The sequence below is a fragment of the Macrobrachium nipponense genome, chromosome 19, assembly GCF_015104395.2.
Source record: "Macrobrachium nipponense isolate FS-2020 chromosome 19, ASM1510439v2, whole genome shotgun sequence".
NCBI lineage: Eukaryota > Metazoa > Arthropoda > Malacostraca > Decapoda > Palaemonidae > Macrobrachium > Macrobrachium nipponense.
The window spans coordinates 22,441,083-22,466,712 of record NC_061088.1 but is presented as its reverse complement, the minus strand read 5'-3'; the positions used below and the strand labels follow the sequence as shown (position 1 = coordinate 22,466,712).

General features: G+C 35.8%; 1 protein-coding gene across 1 annotated transcript in view; it reads right to left on the bottom strand.

The window, feature by feature from the left end:
• Positions 1-25,630, bottom strand: part of LOC135214920 (echinoderm microtubule-associated protein-like 6) — a 56,125-nt gene that overhangs the window by 22,504 nt on the left and 7,991 nt on the right. Inside the window, 11 exon segments of the mRNA XM_064249395.1 lie at positions 554-700; positions 12,122-12,251; positions 13,538-13,696; positions 16,456-16,665; positions 17,469-17,619; positions 17,963-18,068; positions 18,565-18,702; positions 19,705-19,874; positions 21,023-21,087; positions 21,493-21,601; positions 22,774-22,926. Coding sequence (XP_064105465.1) covers positions 554-700; positions 12,122-12,251; positions 13,538-13,696; positions 16,456-16,665; positions 17,469-17,619; positions 17,963-18,068; positions 18,565-18,702; positions 19,705-19,874; positions 21,023-21,087; positions 21,493-21,601; positions 22,774-22,926 — 1,538 coding nt within the window.

Sequence of the window (25,630 nt, the reverse complement as noted above, 5' to 3'; positions counted from 1 at the left end):
TAAAAAAAAAAAAAAAAAAAAAAAAAAAAAAAAAAAAAAAAAAAAAAAAAAAAAAAAAAAAAAAAAAAAAACAAAAAAAAAAAAAAAAAAAAAAAAAAAAAAAAAAAAAAAAAAAAAAAACAAAAAAAAAAAAAAAAAAAAAAAAAAAAAAAAAAAAAAAAAAAAAAAAAAAAAAAAAACTGAAGTTAAGTAATAGCCAGAACTGTTTTGAACCAAATCATCTTTACAAACATCAATATACAAGGTAAAGAAAACAAACGCATACCGTTTAATTATTAGGAAACCTTAAAACACTCAAAGACAAAGAGCTTTTCTGATTTATTCGTTGTATATATATATATATATATATATATATTATATATATATATATATATTAAAAATGTAACAAAGTCAACGTAATATATTAAAACTTTTGATTTACTATACATTCTCTATTAATTAAAAAGTTTGACTAATACATTCGCGTTACGCCCAACCTTCTCTCTCTCTCTCTCTCTCTCTTTCTTATGGCCTGAGCTACAAAAACAAAATGGCTTCTACTTCTCGTCCTTACCCAAAGACGTGTTTGATAGAAAGGCTCTGCTCGGGAAAGACGTTGGCCTTAAGGTCGTGTCCGACAGCATCGCGCCTCATGGCAAAAGCAGAATCTTTTGCGAGCTCAACTCCAGGCGTGGCGCTCGTCGAACGCTTGTTCTTTTGCCTGGATGTGACATAAAACGTTGAATAAGTATTTGTATATGTACTGTCAGCCAAAAAACTGGTGGCAGAATTTCGTAATTTTTTCTTTTCAAAGATGGAAGAAATCATACGTAATGACGTTAAAAACAGTCACCGATATCTTTAGAACATTATGTTATGTTATTGTGTAAAACTATTTCCCATATAGAAAAATTGACGTGAACGAAACAAAGTGATAAAAAAAGTCATATCACAACCACTGATATACATCACCAAATAGATAGGAGACACCTATCACTATACTCTTCTTTTCCATCTGTCCATCTGCTTGTGGTGTTTTTGTATGGTAACACTGCATCCGGGCTTTAGATAGTTACATTCAGCTTACATTCAACGATTGAAATAATATCCTATTTCGAATATTAACGGTGTAATTCGCATTCAGTAAGTTATTAAAACATTTTCAGTTGCAAATGTACACCCAGATATCCTTTTATTTACCTAAAACTTACACATAGTGTAACTATCTAAAGTCCAGGACGCAGTGTTACCATACAAAATCACCACAGGCGGATGGACAGATGAAAAAAAACACAGTATAGTAGTTATATTTACTCAAAAGAATCCAAAATAGTAAACATATAGAATATTCAATCAATATGTAAACCCAAACTTACCCTAATTTGGTTCGCATATTACCAGGTTCATTAACAGATTTTCAAGGATTCTTTTCTGTTCCTTTCATTCAATAAATCGAGAATTTGCGTTGTGTTCATGTATACAATTTAATTTACCATATCCTGTGATCGTATAAAATCATTGTTTGACCAGGAATAGATTATTTATATTTATTACTAACCTTAAAATATTAATTGTGAAGTTTCCTATCCGGCAATCCGAAGAATAGTCTTAATTAATTTTACAAATGCCTGCTAGTAACAATATCTATCGTGCATGCATGCCCTTCAATATTATCACCTCAACAAAACACTTATAAAATCATAAACTTAGCTGTAGCACATGATGGTAAGAACTCCTCTCGAAGCTGTGTTGATTCCTTCCCCCCTACATTACGAGATACCGTAAGGTAACAATGACCCTCACTGTAAAGGTGCGTCCACACGGTCGAACAATGCCCGACGGACAAACTGTTACCAATTAACAATAGTCTGCCGGTATTTGCCTTGTGAGCAGAGTAAAAACCGTGATATACAACCTCATCTGGTACCACTGTTTGTTACCAGATCTACTTCCATCGGTTCAACGCTTATGACGTAATCCTGCTTCGCCTATGATATGGTAACAATGTTTGTCCGTCGGGCATTGTACGACCGTATGGACGCACCTTAAACAACTGTCAACTGAGCCGGGCCCCAGTACTACCCGATTCTGACTCAAATCAGTCGGAGACGATTGGCGGTCCACGCATGCGCGACCCGCATTTGCTAACGACAATCCTTAACAACTCGTTAAAGATTGCTTAGAGTCAAACAACCATTTAGTGTATTTCACTCTTCAAAAACACTCGACATAAAGAAATATTATATTACAAACAATTAAATTCAGCTTATATAATTTTCTACGCATCTCGCACTGCATAATGTTCATAATATTTCCCTTACAAAATAAAAGATAAATGACTGTTTACTGGTCTTTATAAATGCACTATCGTGATTCCATCTTGAGTCACGATACTCCCAGCAAACAAAAACAATATTTACAGTTATAATTGTCCTGCTTGAATGAGGGCTCTTCTGGCCTCAGTAGCCGCCTGTGCCGTTTTCCTGTTCGGTCGGGTGCTCTTGTTATCAATTTTCTCAGATATGACAACATCAGTCTCTTGCCATAATTCCAAAGGATATAGCTTGACAACAGGTCTCATTACTTGACCTTGTGGGGTTTTTAAAGTAACCACGCGCAAGGCATCATCCGGTCTCACGTGTAATCTGACAATTTGACCGAGCTTCCAACGACTTCTCGGTCCTTCATCGTGTATCAACACATCATCTCCCATTTTGGGCCAAGATTCGTGTCTGATTCCCACCCGATGAGTTTCTCGGAGAGAATTTAAGTATTCTCTCTCCCACCTTTTCCACAGGTCATCACATTTTTTTTGTAATGTACAAAAATCGCTTTCCAACATCCTTATTTTCTCCATACAGAGGGTCCTTAGTTTCATCTTTCCAATCTATGACTTCCCTAGGGAAAGATCTCAATCTACGTCCTAAAATCAAATGATTGGGCGTCAGAATATCCAACTGGTCTAGTTCTCCCAGAGTATAATTTAAGGGTCTGTCATTAATAATTGCTTCAAGTTCTGTCACAACACAGGAAAGTTCACTAAAACTGAGAAAGGCCTGACCTATATTACCTTCTTCAGACATGTTTTCAGAAGACCAATCAATCTTTCCCATATAGCTCCAAACCAAGGTGCTCTGGCTGGTATGAACTTCCATTTACATTCGATAGCATTCAGGTGTTCTTGCATTAAGGAACTTCTACCTTGCTTTTCAAATAATCTGAAGCCGATACAAAGGTAGTAGCATTGTCACTTAGCATTAAAGAAGGAAATCCCCGACAGCTACAAAACTTTTGGAACACCATAAGAAACGTATCGCAGGACAGATCTTTTACTAATTCGATATGGATTCCTCTAGTAACTGGACAAGTAAACAACACAATATAGGCTTTTTCAGGATTTTGATGTTTCTCCTTGGTTAACAACGCTCCTGTATAATCTACCCCTGTAACGCTAAAGGGTTGTTTTCTCTGCACCCGAAATTCTGGCAGTGGAGGAGCAATATTCACACGGTAGGGTCTCCCTTGTGTTTTCTTACAGATTATACATTGATGAATTACACTTTTGGCTAATTGGCGAAGCTGTGGGACCCAGTATTCCTGTCTCACACTTGCTATACGGTTGCATTAACTCCCATGTGAGCTTGTAAACAGTGATGCTCCCTTACTATCAATTTTGGGTATTATTACAGTTTCAACCATTATGGGAAATCTATTATATTGATATTTTTCCTGAGTAAAGCACGTGATAACAAAACACTTCTTCTCAATACATTATTGTCGCTAATGCATACTACTTACAGAGACAAAAAAATATTAAGTCTTTACCTCGAATTTTTCCTAAGTCGGGAGAGGTGTTTCCTCTACGGTAATGTTTACTTTTAATGAGCCCTCTAACTTACTTTCTTACGCAAACAAAAGCAGTTCCAGTTACTCATTATTGGCTGACAGGTGTGACATCGTTATGACGTCATGGGTTTCATAACCAATTACGAACGACTTTAGTCGAAAACGAAGTTTCACTAGCATTTCAGCGGAGTAAAAAAGTTACCTGTCTAGTGTCCACTGGTATCCTTGTTTGACTGAATACTCGAATAATGAAGCAAAAAACGGCATTTTGTCTTCCTGTACCTATGGCAGAGGCAGTGGCTGGCCCTTATGCATTAATTTGACAGACCTTCGATTTCCTACCGATTGTTTGCAGTGCAATGTGGTCGTCGGCTACCTGGCCACTTCCTACTTTAAGTTGCATGTCAGAGAACCTTGCAACGGCTTCACGTTTTCCTCAAAGCAGCAGCACATCTTTATCAACCAACAGTTTAAGGTAAGCTTCATTAATTTATAGAGTATATTATAATGGTGGTAGTATAACGATGTATACAGCAGTACCATCACTTTGGATTTGGTTTGATGGATGTGTTAGATAGTGGCCTTAAGGGGGGGTCGCAGGGGTACAGGGCCCTAGGTAAGGTTAGGTGGTTGTATTAGGTTCGGTAGTGCCCCGAAAATCACTTTTCTCCTCCTCCCCCCACCCAAAAACCCCGCTTCCCACTGGGATCCCCATAATTGAAGTAGTAGTTTATGCTTAGATTTTGTGTGTAAGAGTAACTCTTAGTATGTTTCTATGCGATGTGCAACACCAATCTGGTCGTTTTTTGCCGTTTTTCGCCGTTAATACTTGAAAAACGGGTGCGGCCTTCTCCTGGACATTTACCTTTTTCTGGAAAAACTCGTTTTTTTAACTCCAATTACATAGTAAATCTCTAAATCGGATGGTTTGCAATCAAAATAAATGTTAAATCCGTTGGAACTACATTATTTCTGATGCAACAAATATATTTTTATTCCAGTTTTCCCATAATGGTTGAAACTGTAATTTTACCCAATTTTGTGAGAAAACAACTTTTGGCAGTAAGATTGGGAATTTTATTTCCGCCGCCTGTGCGACATGTTCCAATCTTCCTCTGCATCTTATAATACCTTCTTCCAAGAAGAGATTCAATATTGTACTAATAAGGTCAATTTTGAAACTTTATCCCCCTTTTCCAAAGCTTTATATTCTTCCGGAAAGTATTCCTTTTGTAAGAGGATAATCATTTTATTTTTAGCTTGAAGTTCTTCCAGCGTTAAACTTCCAAACCAGCTAAACCCACTAAAATTTTCAGACTTTCAGCAATTTCAACAAACAACTGTTTATGCAAAATATACACTTTAAGAATATTCAACAATTTCAGCAATTTTTAATTTAATATATATAACCACCCCATTAAATGCAATTAATCAACACACTTCAAGAGAAACTCACTTCAAAACTTTTACAATAATTATATACAACTTATAACTAATGCAATGCAAGATGCGTAGTCCCTCATCCCCCCCCCCCCCCACTTGGTCCACTTGTGTTATTACCATTCTCCTGAATCAGCATCACTGCTGACTCTTTCATATATTTTTTTTGCTAGTGTTTCAGAGGCTTCTTGAGTTAAATAAACTCCATCATTGCCTAGATCCTTTTCAGTGAGACCATTACCTATGATATAATAACTGGTTGACTTACGTAACCTTTGGTTCAACCTATTTCGACTTTTTCGATATTCATCATAGGTTACAGATCTCAGGGTTGTACGGGGTTCCACAGTGACGATATAGACTATCTTCACTCCATCCACATTGTAGATATCATTTGCAAGTTCTATGATATTATTTCTAATATCACTTGTTGATTCAGCATCTTCACTATCTATATCATTACTTCCTACAAAAAGCACAACTGCCTCTGCTTCACTCCCCTTTACTTCTTCAGATGTGATATCATAACAAGTAGCACCACCTATTGAGCGTGTTATAAAATGAAGGGTTTCCTCTTCTGCATTTATTTCATCAAAGGCACTTTCCATTTCCCTTACCTGAGAATGTCCTAGGATCAGCACTATGCGTTTTTCTGTTTCTTCATTTTCATTATCTGACATTTCTACGTCTGATGTTTCTATGTTCGACATTGTTAATAATTCACCAAACTGTTCATTAAAGGAGAAAAATAGACCAAGCAAGGGTTTAGGAAGGAACTACCTAATAATTACTTAATGCATTATGTATATTATTTTCAACAGCACAACTATATTAAATTCCTTCCCATAGAAATTTCGTTTTAAACAAACTTCAACTTAGCTGCTCGGTCTTTAACAAGATGGCCGCCTGTGCGACAACGTTATTCTTAATGCCGAGACTAGCTTTACCCATCAATGGATGCCCGATCATTGACAAAATGGCCGCCTGTAAGACAACGATATTATCAATGTCGGCGCAAACTCACTAACATACAACTCGAAAATTTCACCACAGGAAAGAACCAATTTATTAACTTCACTTTCAACTATTAACGAATTACCGAAACTAAACAACTTTCCAAAATTATTATTTCCACTTTAAATTATTTTTCAATAAAAATCACAACTAGTGGAAATTAATTTTCATACTTAAATGTTTTCATTTAGTGGCAACGATTAACACTGATCAATTCAAAATGTATAACGCATATAAGATTTTCAATCACTTGAAAGAAAGTTCATTTTTTTTCAACTACAAATTTCAACTTTTCGTCGTTGTAAATGGTTTAATAGCCGTCAAAATATAGTTAGTTAAACTTTTATGAATCTAAAGAGAACGAGATTACCAATTCAAAATTCACACTCGTGATTTCCTACTACGATCGATAAATTACAAACGAAATCTCAAACAAACTTTTCTGAATAAGTTCATTAATCACTCAATTATATCAGCTTATCATTTATTATAAAAAATTTCAATAATGCAATTAACAATCAAATAGAGTGCAATTACAAAAGGGAACGATAATCTCTTACTCACCAATTTTCCTCATATGATTCACGGCAAAAAAAAAATACGGCGTCAACGTTTTTCTAAATTGCCAATACCAACCTAGACATAACAACCCGACGTAACGAACACTTTCTCATGAAACGCAATATTGGTAAGAACATCTATTCACGTATAAACACCAATATCAAAGTTAAAAATATGCGTTATCAATCAGTTACCAATTATCAATCATCACCCGCAATAATCCTGGTCACGGCACCATTGATATATTTACTCAAAAGAATCCAAAATAGTAAACATATAGAAACTCCAATCAATATGAAAACCCAAACTTACCCTAATTTGGTTCGCATATTACCAGGTTCATTAACAGATTTTCAAGGATTCTTTTCTGTTCCTTTCATTCAATAAATCGAGAATTTGCGTTGTGTTCAAGTATACAATTTAATTTACCATATCCTGTGATCGTATAAAATCATTGTTTGACCAGGAATAGATTTATATTTATTACTACCCTTAAAATATTAATTGTGAAGTTTCCTATCCGGCAATCCGAAGAATAGTCTTAATTCATTTTACAAATGCCTGCTAGTAACAATATCTATCGTGCATGCATGCCCTTCAATATTATCACCTCAACAAAACACTTATAAAATCATAAACTTAGCTGTAGCACATGATGGTAAGAACTCCTCTCGAAGCTGTGTTGATTCCTTCCCCCCTACATTACGAGGTTTAGGTAACAAACAATGTCCCTCACTGTTAGACAACTGAGCCGGTACTACCCGATTCTGACCAGGGTTGGCTCGAAGTCCGCACGTCTCGAGAAACTAGCTCCGCACCGGGAGGTGTAGTATTAATTGCCAAGCAATGTTATTTTGCTACACTAACTAGACGAAATAGTCACCCTGGTTATATTATATTAACCGTATCTTTACCATTATATGAGTTGGGTTTACTAATTAAACCTTTTTATAGTTAGATTTTCCCCTTTCCGAAATTCAGTTGTTTCATATCTTTTGAAACATTACGTAGTCAAATTTAGAATCGAACGAGATACGTAGACAGTGTTCAGTCTTGAACCTGATTTATTACATTCTATATAATTACTGTTTTATAGTTGATTGTTATATATGATTTGATGCCTAAATTAGGCTACAAAGTGAACATGGGCAAGTAAATTTATTCATAAAGTTTTCAGCAAAATGTGGGAAGTTACAAAAAAACTGCACTGAAATGTATTTCTTTACTAAAAACGGTTGATTTTCACTCAGTCCTCTGCGTTCCCCACAAAGTAAGATGACAAGCTCCGTAAATCCTTCGATATTCATAAGTAGTTTATTCCTTCTTTTCTTTATTAAGCCACATTTGTCACTTAGGTAATATGCTGTATGTTAAATCAAAACGTTTGATGAAGTAATAATGATAATAAACAATCTAATATGTAACATAGGTCTAGGCTTAAAATCAATGTCATAAGCATAGTAAACTGACAAAAACGATATGAAACATGTAGGTCTATATGCCACCTTTTATGATACGGATATTTTGAAATGAGATATTTCCCCAAGAGAATGGACAGCATATTATGCATGCTTTATGGTATACATGTGGCAATCCTAAGCCAAACGAATGCCCTATTCAAGGCTATGAGTTTCAAAAAATTGGAAAAGAGCACATTATAATTGGTCCTTTTTTTATCAGTAAGCTACATTAATATAAAGAAAATCCACGATTATAATACACCACTTCCTAGCATACTGAATCGAAGCTTATTCGGTTATAATCAGTTGAATCACTTCAACTAATCCAATTGCCTAATACATATTTGCATTTGTTTTCTCAAAAAAATAAATAAATAAATAAATAAATAAAAACATGACTAAGTTTACAATAATGTAAGTCAGCCTTCACTCTAAAATTAATTCACAAATTAACCAAATTTTACTAGCCTATATATATATATATATATATATATATATATATATATATATATATATATATATATATATATATATAATTACAAAGGCAAACTGAAGTTTGCTGGACCTAGAGAATGTTGTCAAAATCGGTTCTTAACTGATATTGGCGCGTGAACACTCGAGACTAGTGAAAATTATTCATTTTTCAAAAATATTGGTATTTTCAAAAATATATAATTTAAATAAAAAGTTTTAAAAGCATAAATCTATATGTGGACCTACAGCGCCGCATACGTGAGGAGTGCAGACCTCAGCACTGCATTCAATGACTCCCCCTCGAATCTTCTCAGCACTTTTGCCTTTTGGTCGTTTCTCCGCGCTTTGGCAACACTGATTCTGACTCAAATCAGTCGGAGACGATTGGCGGTCCACGCATGCGCGACCCGCATTTGCTAACGACAATCCTTAACAACTCGTTAAAGATTGCTTAGAGTCAAACAACCATATAGTGTATTTCACTCTTCAAAAACACTCGACATAAAGAAATATAATATTACAAACAATTCAATACAACTTATATAATTTTCTACGCATCTCGCACTGCATAATGTTCATAATATTTCCCTTACAAAATAAAAGATAAATGACTGTTTACTGGTCTTTATAAATGCACTATCGTGATTCCATCTTGAGTCACGATAGTAGTATCGCATAAACATAGTTCTTACATTATCATTTCAATATTAAGCTGAAGGTAGTTGAACTATTCCATTCGTTAAATTTTACAGAAAACATTGGAATCTCACAAAATGCTATCAAATTTAAAAACATATAAGAAACAAAACGATAACCTAGTGTGAACCATGTGACCTCATTCTATCGCTTTTGATGTCGTTATGTGCACGGGAATCTAATGTCAATGTGTCATTTATCGGTCTAAGAAACATCCCTCGATGAGCGAGAGACAATTGATGCACTGCATTCGGTCCAAGTTCCTGTTTGAGGGATATCAAGAAAGCTTAATAAACCGGAGAGAATCATACATAGATGAATCAAATTGTTAAGAGAACTGCAAAATTTAGAACTTAGGCCTAGAGGTGGAACACCTCAAAGCACCGCAAGAAAGCAGGACAATACAGTAGTGTAAATGTTGCTGAGCAACATTCATTTGTGAATTTTGAATTCTAGTGCCTCGTCACGATATTGCTGAACCAGGAATCATGACTACCTCTTCGCCTATGACTGCGGTCTGATGAATACTTTATATGGAGAGGAAGAGATTTTTAAATCTACACTTGAAATCTTTGATAGGTGTCTAATGAATAAGCAAACTTATCTTTTGATGGATGAGAGATTCAGTTAGGCTTACTCTTTTTTTTTTCTTTATTGGTGGCCAGTGAATACCACGGATAGGGAGGGAAACAGTTTCAATGATGCATGCATTTCTTTCCCTTCAAAATATAAAGAATACATTTTATTGGGAGATACTTTATTAACATCGGCCTAATCCCTCCATCACTACTGTACGCCACCTCCGCTCTCTTCCACATCTCAGGCGACTCGATCAGACTTCTTGCTACGAACTCTATGACATGAAAGCATCACTAATGATAAGGGTGATTTTAAAATTCCCCGCACCGACAATGGACGCCTTAAAATGCATGTTTATAAAATATTTTCTGTTCAAAGAAACTATCTTTCATTCCCCATAATATGTGCATACACTCGTGTTACACCCTGTATGGTTGTTGTAGCCGTCAAAGAGCAACCCTTGATTAAAGCAGTGGGTTTTTCTTGAAAAAAAGAATAAAAAAAACATATGAAATAGACTTAAACGAGAACGTCACCTTTCATATCTTATCCTTTCAGAGCTACTTTTATAATATGCTTTAGGTAGTAGGTCTAGGTGTACATGTGAAACTAATTTTAATTAATTTCTATTTAGAAGAAATGAATAGCTACAGAAAGATCAACCTAAGAAAGATTTGATGAAAGTAAGCCTTTCTTAATGTATTCATCAGTTTTGACTCTCGCAGCTTTCCAACGTGTCCAAATGAAACAGGATGATATGCAAGGAATTCGATAAAAAATAAAAGACTGAATTATATTCGTTTTATTTTTTTATGATTGCTTTTTGACTTTGAATAGCTAAGGTCTGTGTAAATTATGTTAAGCAATTATGAAAAGGATAAGAAGGAAGGCGAACATGGCTAATAAAACAAGAATAACGGGAATAATCAAATAAAGCAGATTAATATATATATTGTCGATTTAAATATTCATTCATATTACGTATCCGATAGAGTATACTGCTGAAAATAGACCTAGGCTAATCATGTGTGAAAATCAGAAGTCCAATTTAGGCCCACTAAACGTCTCATGCAAATTATTTTATTGATCAAAGGACAAAATTAGTTTAATCAAACATTGTTTTCAAAGAATGTTAACGCCTTGATGTATTATTTATCGGCTGTAGGAGACAAAAATAACAACACCCCAGTGCAGTACAATACGTTGAGTCAAGACTCGAGCGGCAGCAAAGCCAACTTCAAAATGCTTAGGTATGCTGTCACGAAGCTAGAGTTGAGAATAAAATTAAAAATCGTGGACCCATCGGTATATATTTTCCTTACTTTGCAAAATAATTATCTTTAATACATTGAATAAGTCTACTCAATTATAATGAAATTATTTCAAGTATAGCACCTTTGAAAGGAAATGTTATTTTTTGTTAAGTAAATAATCTGGCACCTGTATATGGCAATATTTCCATAACGAACAATGAATAAACTACGCCAAATCTTCGTTGGCCGACAGTACCTATATGTAGGCGCCATGTTGTACAGAATGATGTGGAAGGTATTTCATTCATCCAAGATGCGAAGATAAGCGTTAATTTCTATTTATAAAATTATTTTCTTAATCCCCGATCATGGGAACACTTTTCTGATCACTTTTAGAATCTTGACCTTTCATTTTGACATTTTTAGAATCTTGACCTTTCATTTTAACAAACTGCTCGTTTTTGGCGGTAAAACTGAAATCGTCTTTAGTTGCTTTGAACATGTGCAGGTTCAGTTTTTGCCATCAATATTGACTACTGGGTAGAAATTTGGTCACAAGATGGCGTGTTTTCTCGCATTTCTTTGTACTATCTTGCCAACAAATCTTATGACAAGCGACCTATATCTATTTATATTGTTGGTAAAACTGACGTTAAATGAGTGCGAACACACAGGAGCTCAATACCAAAACTAATACTGGCCATTGAATGTAAAGTTTGGCGGGAAGATGCTAAAAGACAACAGGAAAACGAATCCGTGCGAAGTCATCTTCACGTGTACAATAGGACACGATCCCGAGCAATAGACTCCTGAACTAACCTGGACATCGTGTTTACACTGGACATTTCTTCTTCCAGATCCAACGTGAGCTCTGGGATTCCCTCCAGTTCGTCCTCGGTATCGATTACGTCTTCGTCTGATAATTCTTGAACTTTCTCTGGGATTTGCACTGGAAGTATTCACGGCTATTATGAAGACAGCATTCAATATCATATTTGCATAGGCTTTTTTCATTCGGATGGTTACGCGACGAGTCTATTAAACTATTGCACTAAATTTCATCTTTTTTTTTTACTCACCGCTCGGTTAAAAATTATTTTTAGCCAAAGATCCTTAGACACTGTTTTATTCCTTCTGTTTTAAAGTACATTCAAAAGCTTCCATACTTCTTTAGTAGGCCTGATTTTGCAGTTTTAAATATTAAGTGAAAAGAACACTTTATGGACGATTCATGAACAGCAGATAATGAAACATAGCTGTAAAAATTGTTATATATTTTCACTGTCATCGTTATTTAATTCTTTTTCTCAAGACCAACTTTCACGTTCTGTAAATGCAGAATTGTGCACGATATCAAATGCTGTTTTAACAGGAATATTAAACTAGTGTGTTAGACGTGGGGTAGTCATTTATCAGTAAGAACACACCACATTAGCAATCATTCTCATATACTGAAAATCTATTTTACATTTAGGAAGTAAATGCGTTATCATAAAAGTGGCAGTCCTATCCTATCATAAGCCGTTTTTAGCTTTAGATGCCGTTTATCAACAATAAAAATAAAATAAAATTTTCATATTAGAAGTTATTTATTTTGCTATTTCCCTCTTTGTCAGGTTTTCTATTTATGGCAAAAACAGTGCCACGAAACATTGTAATGTTGTGTAAATGTTATGTAGCTAGATATATGTAAATATTTCAAAGAAATCGCATAAAACCCTATTTCAATTTTGTATTTTATTTTACATTTACAGCAAAATGTATAATGCTATTTAAAGCCTTCTGCAGTTCATTTTTTTTTTGTTAAATGTTTTCAGTGACAATACATGTAGCAGTCCCCGGGTTACGACGGGTTCGGCTTACGACATTCCAAGGTTAAGGCGCTTTTCAATTATATTCATCAGAAATTATTTCTAGGGTTACGACGCCTACAACGCTCATCTGGCAGAAGAAATATGACACCAAAAATGCAAAATAATCAATATTTGAGGGATTTTTGATGAACAATGCAATACAAATGCAGTTTACATAGTTTTCAATGCACCCAAAGCATTAATAGTAAAGTTTTCATAGTATCTTTTATGATGTTCCGGCTTACGACGATTTTCGGGTTACAACGCTTCTCAAGAACGGAACCCCCGTTGTAACCCAGGGACTGCCTGCACATGTGACTATTCACTGGTTAAAGAGATCACTAATAACAATATAAAAAACAATAAAAACTTTGGCACTTACCTCTGTTAGTACCAGGGGTAGCTTTGCGGTTGGGCCTGAATCTCCACAGAAAAACAGCATGGTCTGCCCCTCCTACTGATACCACTAATTCAGAGTCGTTTGTCCATCTGACATTGGTCACATGCTCACTGTGACCAACGAAGCTTTGGCATTTAGAGCCTGTATAAGATAGAACAACAATGCTTTGACAATTAGAGCTTGGAAGGGATAAAACAATGAAGCTTTGACATTTAGAGCTTGGAAGGGATAAAACAATGAAGCTTTGACATTTAGAGCTTGGAGGGGATACAGCAACGAAGTTTTGACATTTAGAGCTTGGAAGGGATACAACAACAAAGTTTTGACATTTAGAGCTTGGAAGGGATAAAACAATGAAGCTTTGACACTTAGAGCTTGGAGGGGATACAACAACGAAGTTTTGACATTTAGAGCTTGGAAGGGATACAACAACAAAGTTTTGACATTTAGAGCTTGGAAGGGATAAAACAATGAATCTTTGACATTTAGAGCTTGGAGGGGATACAACAACGAAGTTTTGACATTTAGAGCTTGGAAGGGATACAACAACAAAGTTTTGACATTTAGAGCTTGGAAGGGATAAAACAATGAAGCTTTGACATTTAGAGCTTGGAAGGGATACAACAACAAAGTTTTGACATTTAGAGCTTGGAAGGGATACAACAACAAAGTTTTGACATTTAGAGCTTGGAAGGGATACAACAACAAAGTTTTGACATTTAGAGCTTGGAAGGGATACAACAACAAAGTTTTGACCAATTAAGAAAGCTTGGAAGGGATAACAACAACAAAGCTTTTGAAATTTAGAAGGCGGGAAGGATTTAAGGGAACAACAACAGTTTTGAACAATTTGGTTTGCTTGGAAGGGATACAACACAAAGCTTTGAAATTTTCGAGAGCTGAAGGAATAGAACAACAACAAAGTTTTGAATTTGGAGCTTGGAAGGGATTTCAAACAACAAGTTTTGACAATTTTAGAAGCTTGGAAGGGATTTTACAACAACAAAGTTTTTACATTTGGAGCGTTGGAAGGGATGACAACAAACAAATGTTTTGGACATTTGGAGAGTTGGAATGGATACAACAAACAAAGTTTTTGACATTTAGAGCGTTTGGAAGGGATACAACAAAACAAACGTTTTGACATTTAGGAGCTTGCGAAGGGGAAGGGACAACAACAAAAGTTTTTGACATTTAGAGCGTTGGAAGGGATACAACAACAAAGTTTTGCCATTTTGGACATTTGGAGGGATACAACCAACAAAGTTTTGGACATTTGGAGCGTGGAAGGGATACAACAACAATGTTTTGACATTTAGAGCTTGGAAGGGATACAACAACAAAGTTTTGACATTTAGAGCTTGGAAGGGATACAACAACAAAGCTTTGACAATTTAGAGCCTGGAAGGAATAGAACAACAACAAAGTTTTGACATTTAGAGCTTGGAAGGGATACAACAACAATGCTTTGACATTCTGAGCCTGGAAGGGAGAGGGCGGTTGACAGAAGAGCCACCGTGATAAAAAGATAGAAGATTCACTAAGGAAGATTTATAGACTTGTCGACAGGAGAGCCATTATAATGAAAGAACTGCTTTTCACACTCAAGAAAAAGCCATCTCAAGACGAGCTATAAGCCTAATTAACCTAAATATTTCGGAACGAGCATATCTTTTACACAACTGAATACCAAGCTTTCACTAAATAAAGAGTAAAGAAAGGGTAAGAACATTACGATTATAAAAGTATTACACGTACTATAATATTTGCATTTTGTCTTCACGCATTTCTTTGATACTAGGCAGCAGACACTATTACCTTTGTCGTGGTTTTGGCATTGTGTGAAGTATTCGAGAAGGCCTCAATTGTTTTAAATATTACAACTAGATCAAAATTGTTTTACATTTCCAGTACAAAATATAATCCTGACAAACATATGCTTTGATATCTCTTTTTATAAGTGATAGTACATAAGTATTTTTTCAAAACTGAAACAGAATACCGAATGAGACCTTGGGAAAGACTAGAACATTCCATATTCTAGAAGTGAATGCAGTGGCAGATCTAGAAATCTTTTCATGGGGGTGAGGAGGGGGGCACCCACTTAGGCTTATATATATATATATATATATATATATATATATATTATATGTTGCTACTTTCAAAACGCATAATATCTTCTTCTAGACTGTATGAAATCTTAGAATAGAGTTTTGCAACATTTTTTTCAGATTCCTTAGCTGGCTTAGAGTTGTAGGATGTCTGAAATACATGGCCCACTTTGTCACAATGTACACACCACACACACACACACACACACACACACACATATATATATAATATATATATATATATATATATATCTATATATATATAATATATATTATATATAGTATATATATTATATAATCTATATATATATATATATAGATAATATATATATTATATATATATATATATATATATAAGATGTTATATATTATATATTAGATATAGAATATGATAGTATAATATATAATATATATAGAGTATATATATAATATTATATATATATATAATAATATATATATAATGTGTGTGCGCGCGCGCCATACCATATACACACAAATGGTACTACATATAAATCATTATTTATATATGTATGAACACATATATACACAAAGCAGTTGTTGTTATTGTTTTTGTTGTTGTTGTTGAAACATTCATTAACTAAGCAAATATCTGCTACTGATAATGATTTACTGAGAGAGAACAATGTTCTATTATTATATCCATGGGGTAGGGAGCCATGTGATCAGGTGATGGCCCCCTCCCCCTTAAATCAGCCACTGAGTGAAATATTATTATTATTATTATTATTATTATTATTATTATTCTGAGAAGTCAACCAACCAACCAACCTCTCTTAGGACAAGGGAACCTGAAGAGTTTCACGAGGCCATAGTCATCCCCGGTCACTATGCAGTTGTAGTAGAAGTTGGCATCGGCTGCGTTGATATCAGACACGTCCGAATACTTGTGCCAGAGTCCTGCCACTTGGGATCCTAAGACGCCCGTCCAGGAAGACCACTCCACGTCGGGGATGTCGCTCTCGTCCACGATTTTCTCGTCTGAAACCGTCGATGAAATTGAAGGATAGACTCTTACAGTTTTTTTTTTTTTTTTCGACATTAAGCCGTTTCCTATAACGGCTTGGTTAGAGGGAAAGGTAACAGTGATCACTGATATTTTAATCTTTATTATGCTATACTTTCGTGTTTCCTGGTTATTAAGGGCCCTTTTTTTCCAGTGCCTCTTTCACATCTTACATTCAATACTTTCTAGATCTTCCTCTCCCACCACCCCTCCCCAACCTCCGCCCCAATCCCTCCATTAGAATTATATTCCGATTACTATTCTTTCCACATAACCATCTAAAATAAAAAAACCCACTGATCCACCCTTTTCATAACTCATTTTAAGTATCCACATTTTTTTTCATTCTCACCTTTTATATTCTTATGACACACGAACAAAGTCACCTAATCTTCGACAGTTTTTCTTTCATTGGCTTTCAAAATCCACACATAACTTCCATACATGAGGGGCTGGCTCACTTTTCGGTGCATATATTCCCACCTTGCCTCTCTTTAAACTCAACCAGCTACCTTTCTTGCTTCAACTATACACACACACACACATTATATGTACCTAATTTGTGGAAATTTTAAACATGGATGTAATGCCGGTTTCAACAGTTGAAGGATACTCATGACAATAACACAGTATTTTGTTTTTATCTGCAAAACACCCATATAAGGAAGACGGAACTTTAAGCTTACAATGCTTTGTACTACAGATTACTCTTAACACAGTACCAAAATAAACCAAAGAGCCCATTAATTATAATTATCAGTCTAGTGGCAGAACTTACCGACCACATTGTAGATGAGTCTTTCGCTGGCCCCAGAGTTGATCTGGATGTAGTCAGAGTTACTGGACCAGTCGATGTGCGTTATGAAAGATGAAGCCCCAGAGAGAATCTGGATTCTCTTGTAACCTGATTCGACTGCGTATATGTCGACCTTCGATATGATAATGAGATTATTTAATAACGCAAACCGTACTTAGGTTACTGATCGAAATTGACATTCATTTAGGTATAGTGTGTGCTTGTGTCTCAAAAATTCACACATTCATTTTGTCACGTAATGTCCATTAGATTTAAAAATTCATTTAGGTACGTTGTGTCTCAAAGATTTAGACATTCATTTAGGCACGTAGTGTCGGTAAAATAGACAAATAAATAATTGTTTATTTGTGCCGTCTTATTCCTTATACATATAAATATTGATAATGTTTTAATAGAGTATTATTTATCAGACTCGTTATTTCTCAGATCGTTAAACTGAGACAAAAGAGACTTACGAAGTTATCATTGGAAGCCACTGCTAAGAACGCACCACAAGGCGAGTACTTGAGGTCGTGACGAACTTCTTTCCTATCAGTTATTCGATGCGTCTCCTCCAAGTTTCTGCAAGGATTTCAAAAGCATTAAGGTGTTGTTATGAAATGGAGATACTTGTCAATATAAAAAGGAATTGTGTAGTCATTTGATATAGTTCGTCAGCATTTTACGTACAAGATGGTACTAAGTCTAAGCTAGCAGTTCATATGCTTTGTGAACTGGATCTTTATGTATTGCAATGTAAGTTTATGGAAGAATACTTCTTCATATTTTGAACTAGTGCCAATTAATCTTCAGTATAAAAGCTGTTTTAACTATTAAAACAATAAAGGCTGTCTTTACTATCAAAGAATAAAAGCTGTCTGTCAGACTATCAAGGAGCTTTGATATAAAAATGTATAGGCTAATAACTCAACAATCGTATTTTCATTTTTAAAAAAACCTATCTTTCGATTTCATGTAACTACGTTCCCATGTGAGATAAGTCTCTACTTTTCCTAACTACAGAGTTCTTCTCCTCTTTCACGTAGGAAAAATGTCAAAGGCCGCAAACCCCACTCACTCCTCCAGGAGAACAAGGAAGGTTCCCTTCTTCAGTCCAACGGAGATTTGCTGACCGTCTGGGGAGAAGGCCACGGCTCGAGCTTCGTCGTTGAGGACGGTGGTTGCCAAAGGTATGTGTTCCTCTAGGTTCCATAACCTGTTGGTGGGTTAACGGTTTTCACGACGTGGATACCAAGATACCGTTCAAACGGTTTTAGAGAGGTGTCGATACCACTCTTACGGTTTTAAAGAGGGGCAGGTGGCATATTTCCTTAAAAGCATGAGAATGGTCTCCACATTTCTTTAAAATTGTTCTCTTGAAATAATAAGAAAGGTATCCACATTTCTTTCAAGCTACACAAGAATAGTATCCACCTTTCTTCAAGACTGTAAGAATGGTATTCATGTTTTCCTTAATCCGTAAGTGTTCTATTTCTCTGAAGCTTCAAGTATCTACTTTTCTTTAAAGCTGTAAGAATTGTATCCACATCTGATCACAACTTAGAATTTAATCAGCCTTTCTTTAAAGCTATGAAAGTGGTAACCACCTTTCTTTAACACTGTAAGAATGGTATTCACATTTCTCTGAAACTAAAAGAAGGGAATCCACATTTCTTTAAAACAGTGAGAATAATAACCACATTCTCTCAAACCCGTAACATTTAAGAAATTATATATCCATTAAAATTTCATTACCTGATGTCTGGCCATGCGAAAGTAGGCCTATGCCTAATTCACCTTACCTAAAAGAAATTATAAATCCAATAACATCTTATCAAGCGTATCGTTTGCCAGAATAGATTTTGTAAAATAATTTCCGTAATCTGGCCATACTTAACTAGGCATAGGCCTAATTCACCTTACCTAAAACTGGCCCTGCAAAAGTAGGCGTATGCCTAATTCACCTTACCTAAAAGAAATTATAAATCCAATAACATCTTATCATGCTTATTATTTGCCAAAGTAGATGTTAAAAATATATATATTTTCCGTGGTTTTGGCCCTACTTTACTAGGCCTATACCCAATTCACCTTACTTAAAAAGAAATTATAAATCCAGTAACACCTTATCAAGCTTATCGTTTGCCTAGGTGGATTTTTAAAAATATCTTCCGTAATCTGGTCCTTCTTAACTAGGCCTAGACCTATTTCACCTTACCTAACCGTCTGGTCATCGGAGGCCGTCACTGCGATAGGTCTAGAAGGATGCGTAGCCAATCCCCAGACTTCACCGAGCCCGTGTCCTTGTACGATGCAAGCGGCCGTGAGGTTCCCCTCGGTTTGCGTCGTCACCATCCAGACTTCGTTCTTCTCCGTTCCGAATATCAACTGTGGGAGAGGAAAGTGGGTAATAATAATAATAATAATAATAATAATAATAATAATAATAATAATAATAATCGGTTATCATTGTGCGGTTTTCCACGTGAAGAATTGTCTGTCAACCTGAACAGAAAATTGGCACTACCTGTCATCTTTCTTGCATATTTTTACGGTTAATGAATTTATCAACTAAGAGAAAGGACAAATAATCGTCTTTATTTCAAACTTTCACAGTTAATAATTTTTTATCAGCTTTACGAAAAGAAAAATGGTCATATTTATTACAGATCTATTAAACTTAATAAGTTTACATATTACAGATAATTATTATTTTTCTCGCTATAATCAATTTCATTCTTATCAACTGTTACACATTGAATTTTTTTTTTTTACTTTTTCTTCCTAAATAAATATATAAGATATTTTTGCTTATTACGTTCGGTCACACGGAAGAAGCTTTACTAAAGAGAAGAATCTACTTATTTTTTCAGTACCTATTTTCTCAGATCAAATGTTATCCAAAGTCAGTGGCTTGTTTGTTTTGTTTGTACTCTGTTTTTACGTTGCATGGAAGCAGTATTATTCAACAACAGGACCAACGGCTTTAAGTAACTTCCGAACCACGTCGAGAGTGAACTTCTATCACCAGAAATACACATCTCTCACCCCTCAATGGAATGCCCGAAAACCGAACTCGCGGCCAGCAAGGTGGCAGGCCAAGACCATACCGATCACGCCACTGGGGCGAATTTTACCTAAAGGATTTCTCATTACACGTTCGAGACTTTGTTTGGAAGTAAATAAATGAAAATATTCACTAGCCTACGAAATTCGAGTTGTTTTATTTCATTGTTAATTAAAATGCATTTAGGAAACATCATCGTAACAGAACAAATTGCAATTGATTAGTGGAATGGAATGGAATATAAAGTTTAGGCCAAAGGCCAAGCACTGGGACCTATGAGACCATTCAGCGCTGCAAAGGAAATGGAGAGTAGGTATTTTGAAAGGTGTAACAGGAGGAAAACCTCAAAGCAGTTGCACTATGAAATAATTGTTAGGAGAGAGTGGATAGCAAGATGGGATAAACATAATATGAATGGAGGTATAGTAAAAGGAATGAAACGAGTATACTACTCATTTATTCTACTCACTTTATCTCCAAAAGTAGCCAAGGAGTGAATTGGCCCGGGAACTTCGTATACCAGACTCGGAGCTTCTGAAAAAAATGGTTTCATTAAAGTTCTAATGATTCTACTTTTATTTTGTTCGGATTTTTAATATACCTTCAGATCTTCACTAGACTTATAGAGAATATTAAGGACTTCCTACATATAGGTTACTGTAGCTTTTACATGTAACATTGAATTGGAATTGATAGCAATTAATTCGGGTCACTATAAAATTAGTTTTTGGTTCTGGCGTAAATTGCATATTGACGTAATTATATACGTATATAGTAAGCGTATATTGGTGCATATGTGTTTTGTTAGGGAAAAGGTGTTGAATGTGTGCGAAAGTGAAATGTATGAGTTTTTAAAATTTTATTTCATAGGGACGGATAACACTATATATTTAAATAGTATGACATAAAACAGTTTTAAGACTTAGATAATCTTCTTACCAGGAACAGTATTGATCTTATTCAGCTCTTTGTCAAACATCGTAATGGAGCCGTCTTTGCCCCCCGTCAACAGCCCGCCTGGATAGACTTCTATGGCGAGAACACCTCCCTGGACACAAAATGGTTAAGAGACAGTTGTTAAGAGTCTCTCTCTCTCTCTCTCTCTCTCTCTCTCTCTCTCTCTCTCTCTCTCTCTCTCGTCTGAGTACGTGAGTTCATCAAGATTTTCCACGTCTTTTATTATGATTATTTCCAACCAAAAACATAATTTCAGACGCTGATGACCATAGTTGTTGAGTTGAGTTGAATACAGAATTTAGGCCAAAGGCCAAGCACTGGGAACTATGAGGTCATTCAGCGCTGAAATGGATATTGACAGTAAAAGGTTTGAAAGGTGTAACAGGAGGAGAACCTCAAAGCAGTTACAATATGAATCAAGTGTTGGTAGAGGGTGGAAAGTAAGATGAAGAAACAGTATATGAAAGGAGGTACAGTAAGAGGAACGAAAGTGGTTGCAGCTAGGGGGCCGAAGGCACGCTGCAAAGAACCTTATGTAATGCCTACAGTGCACCGTATGAGGTTCACCGATGGCACTATCCCCCTACGGGCCCATAGTTGTTGAAACGCCATGCAAAATCAAATCAATGAATCAAATCTTTCTATTTGTTTGCTTCCTAAATTTCCACTTTTTCTTCACTAGTTTTACTACGTCCATCATTCGTTTCGTTCTCATTTCTAGGAATTTATGATATCCTTCAATCCCACGAAACTCAATTCTAATGTAGTATGAAGGAGAAGTTTCCACTTATTATTGCTGATATAATGTCGCATTCAGTAAAAATTCCTTTTTATTTATTTATTCATTTATTTACTGTCTTTTTGAGGCTATGCGAAGTAATTCACCTATCTTGACAAAGACCTGTTAGCAGTTTTCTTATCAAGAAAAAAGTTAAGTATATCTTAGTTTAACCAGGCCATGAGCTGATTAACACCTCTCCTAGGAAGGGCCTGAAGGATTAGATATTTATACGAGGCTAGGAACCAAAAGGTTACCTAGGAACAGGACCTACAGCTTATTGTGGAATCCGAACCACATCAGTATATCGAGAAATGAATTTCTAATCACCAGAAATAAATTCCTCTGATTCCGCGCTGGCAGAGCGGGGGATCGAACTCGCGACTACCGAATCAGTAGGCGAGCACGTTAACCACTCTTCCAACAGGGAAGTTTTCTTAGCAAGAGACATGCATACATACACACATGCATACATACATACGCACCGGATGAACATCTCTGATGACACTGACGAGCTTATGTCTCAGCCAGACAAACAAGTGGCCAAGCGCTGTTCCGGTGATGACCCGTCCGTCCTGCATATGACTCAGACTCAATTGGTCGTGTGGGGACTCTCCTCCGAAAATACCCGAATTATTCTGAAAGATAAAATAAGACAAGATGAGAATGTATAGGATTTAGGCCAAAGGCCAAGCGCTGGGACCTGCGAGATTATTCAGCGCTGAGAGAGAAACTAGAAATTGAGAGTTGGTAGGTTTGAAAGGTGTAACAGGAAGAAAACTTCGCTGTTGCACTATGGATCAATTGTTAGGAGACAGTGGAAAGAGAGGTGGAAGAAAGGGAATATGAACGGATGTACAGGTAAAAGGAATGAAAGGGGTTGCAGCCAGGGGCCGAAAGCTCGCTGCAAAGAACCGGAAGTATTGCCTACAGTGAAAAGAGGGAAAGATATAATCCTGGCTCATCTGTTTCTTGTAGAGTAGAGAGAGGCTTCGTAACCGATGTTCCAAATTCCTGTGGCTTTTGTCCTCGAAGTGATACATAAACAAATTATTTGACGTTCATTTAACAAGATTTGTTTAAATTATGGCTACATGCATTCCTTAACTCTATATAGACCCCGAATTCTTAATAATTTTATATAACAGGTGTTTACCGAAATGATTTTTCAGAACACGTCACTTATATATATTGTAGATACTTGATGACTGTATTATCTAATAACCTTATATTAAAGAACTTAGAATCATTTTTGAAATAAACCGTATTATTTCTATTGTCTTAATTATTCATGTCTCATAATTTTTTTTTTCTGAGGATTTTATTCTGTTTTTTTTTCAGAAATTGAGTTCGGATATTATCACTGAAATCGAGGTATTTTTTTTACTTTTATGTCGATTTCCTATCTCTGAGAATTAAAACAGATATAAAATTAAAGGTATGATAGAAAGAGCAATAAAATCATAATATGGCAAATCAAGACAAGATAATGGAAGGAAATACTGATAAGTAAGATTTCTAACGCAAAAAAACAATTATAATTACAAACTAAAAGACAACGTTAAATATAAATACGAATTTCTGGTTTACTTATAGCCTTGGTAATTATTCCAAGGAAAAGGCAAAATAGTTAAATCAAACAATGTAAAAATGACAGCAATAATTTCCAGAGCTCAAACGATAAAAAAGAAGAAAGGATTATCCTTCTCTATTTTTCGATTCCACTACATTATCATCCTTTCCCTTGACCCCAACCCTCACATGTCAAATAGGAATACTTTCTCCCTGGATGACTGGTTCCATTGCTCCTAAGTGCAATTATGACAGTAGCATTCTCGATCAATTATTGAAACCGTTGGCTCTTTCTCTGAGCAAAAATTGAAAGTATTAGTGATTCTCAGAAAGCGATAGACATACGACACAACACTGACTTTTGACACTTTAAACAACGTCTACCCATAAAGTGTGGGGAGGGTTCTCACTTTCTTTTGTTTGTTTGCATAGTGTTTTTACATTGCATAGAACCAGTGGTTATTCAGCAACGGGACCAACGGCTTTACACGACTTCCGAACCACGTCGAGAGTGAACTTCTATCACCAGAAATACACATCTCTCACTTCCCTGAGGCATGCCCGAGAATCGAACTCGCGGTCACCGAGGTGGCACGCCAACACTATACCGATCACGCCACTGAGGCTCTTTTTGTAATTATACACTGTTAATAGTCAATTCATTCGTAAACCTGCTGAGTTTTGCTGTCTGAACTATATCTTACTTCCCCCATAAGAGATTAGCATCGCGTAAGAATTGATGAGACGCCTTTCCTTGATTGGCTTTCAATAACCGAATAGAAGTTGACCTGTACATTTTTCACATTCTTCATCATTTTTGTGATGTCTGCGTTTCCGTGAATTGATTAAATCCTTCAAACTTTTCCCATTACAAGCGATCGAGGTCGGTCACCTCTAGTATCGAATGAGACTTGTCCTTTCACGTTGATTTTAGACGTCAAAGAATGTGTCTAAACCAAATGTAGCGCTGATATACTGACATACATTAAAACTTGCGCAGGAAAGTTACAATCTATAGCCTTCTTTCGCCGTATTCTTCTTAAACTTTGTTTTCGGCAGTGTTATATGTAATGGAATAAGGTCTGATGAGAAGAACCAGGTCACATCGGTCCTTGAAGTTTTGGGTCAACGAATAATGTGGACTGCAACTGGCTTCGTTTCCGGTACAGTGAACTTTGAAAACAATGAAATTTCTCGTTCACGTCACACGATTCCGAGTGAGGAGTCATCGCTTACAGTTTGCTTTCTGAGAAGCACGTATTCTGAAGATTACCCCCAAAACGGTCTCCTCCACTTAGAACCTGAGGTCAAAACTTGAAATTATTCAGCAATCACGATCGCATTTGAAAAATAAAGCAGAAAAAATTTATTATACTTTAAAACCCCTGATTATTTAATGAATACGCCAATTGTCAGAAGAGTTGGTATATTTATTTTGACCACAAACCCAGAAAAAAAAGGTGTCATATCTAGGTAGGCTTGGACGCCATCAGATTAAGAATGTGAAAATTAATTGGAATTGGAACGGGAACTGGAACATAAAATATAGGCCAAAAGCAAAGCCCTGGGAACCACGAGGTCATTTAGCGCTCAAAGGGAAATTGAGAATAAAAAGATTCTTTTAAAGGTGTAACGAGAGGAAGACCTCGCAGGTGCACCGAGAAACAATGGTTAGGAGAGGGTGGAAAGTAAGATAGAATAAAGATATATGATCGGAGATACAGTAAAAGGAATGAAAGGGGTTGCAGCTAGGGGCCGAAGGGACGCTGC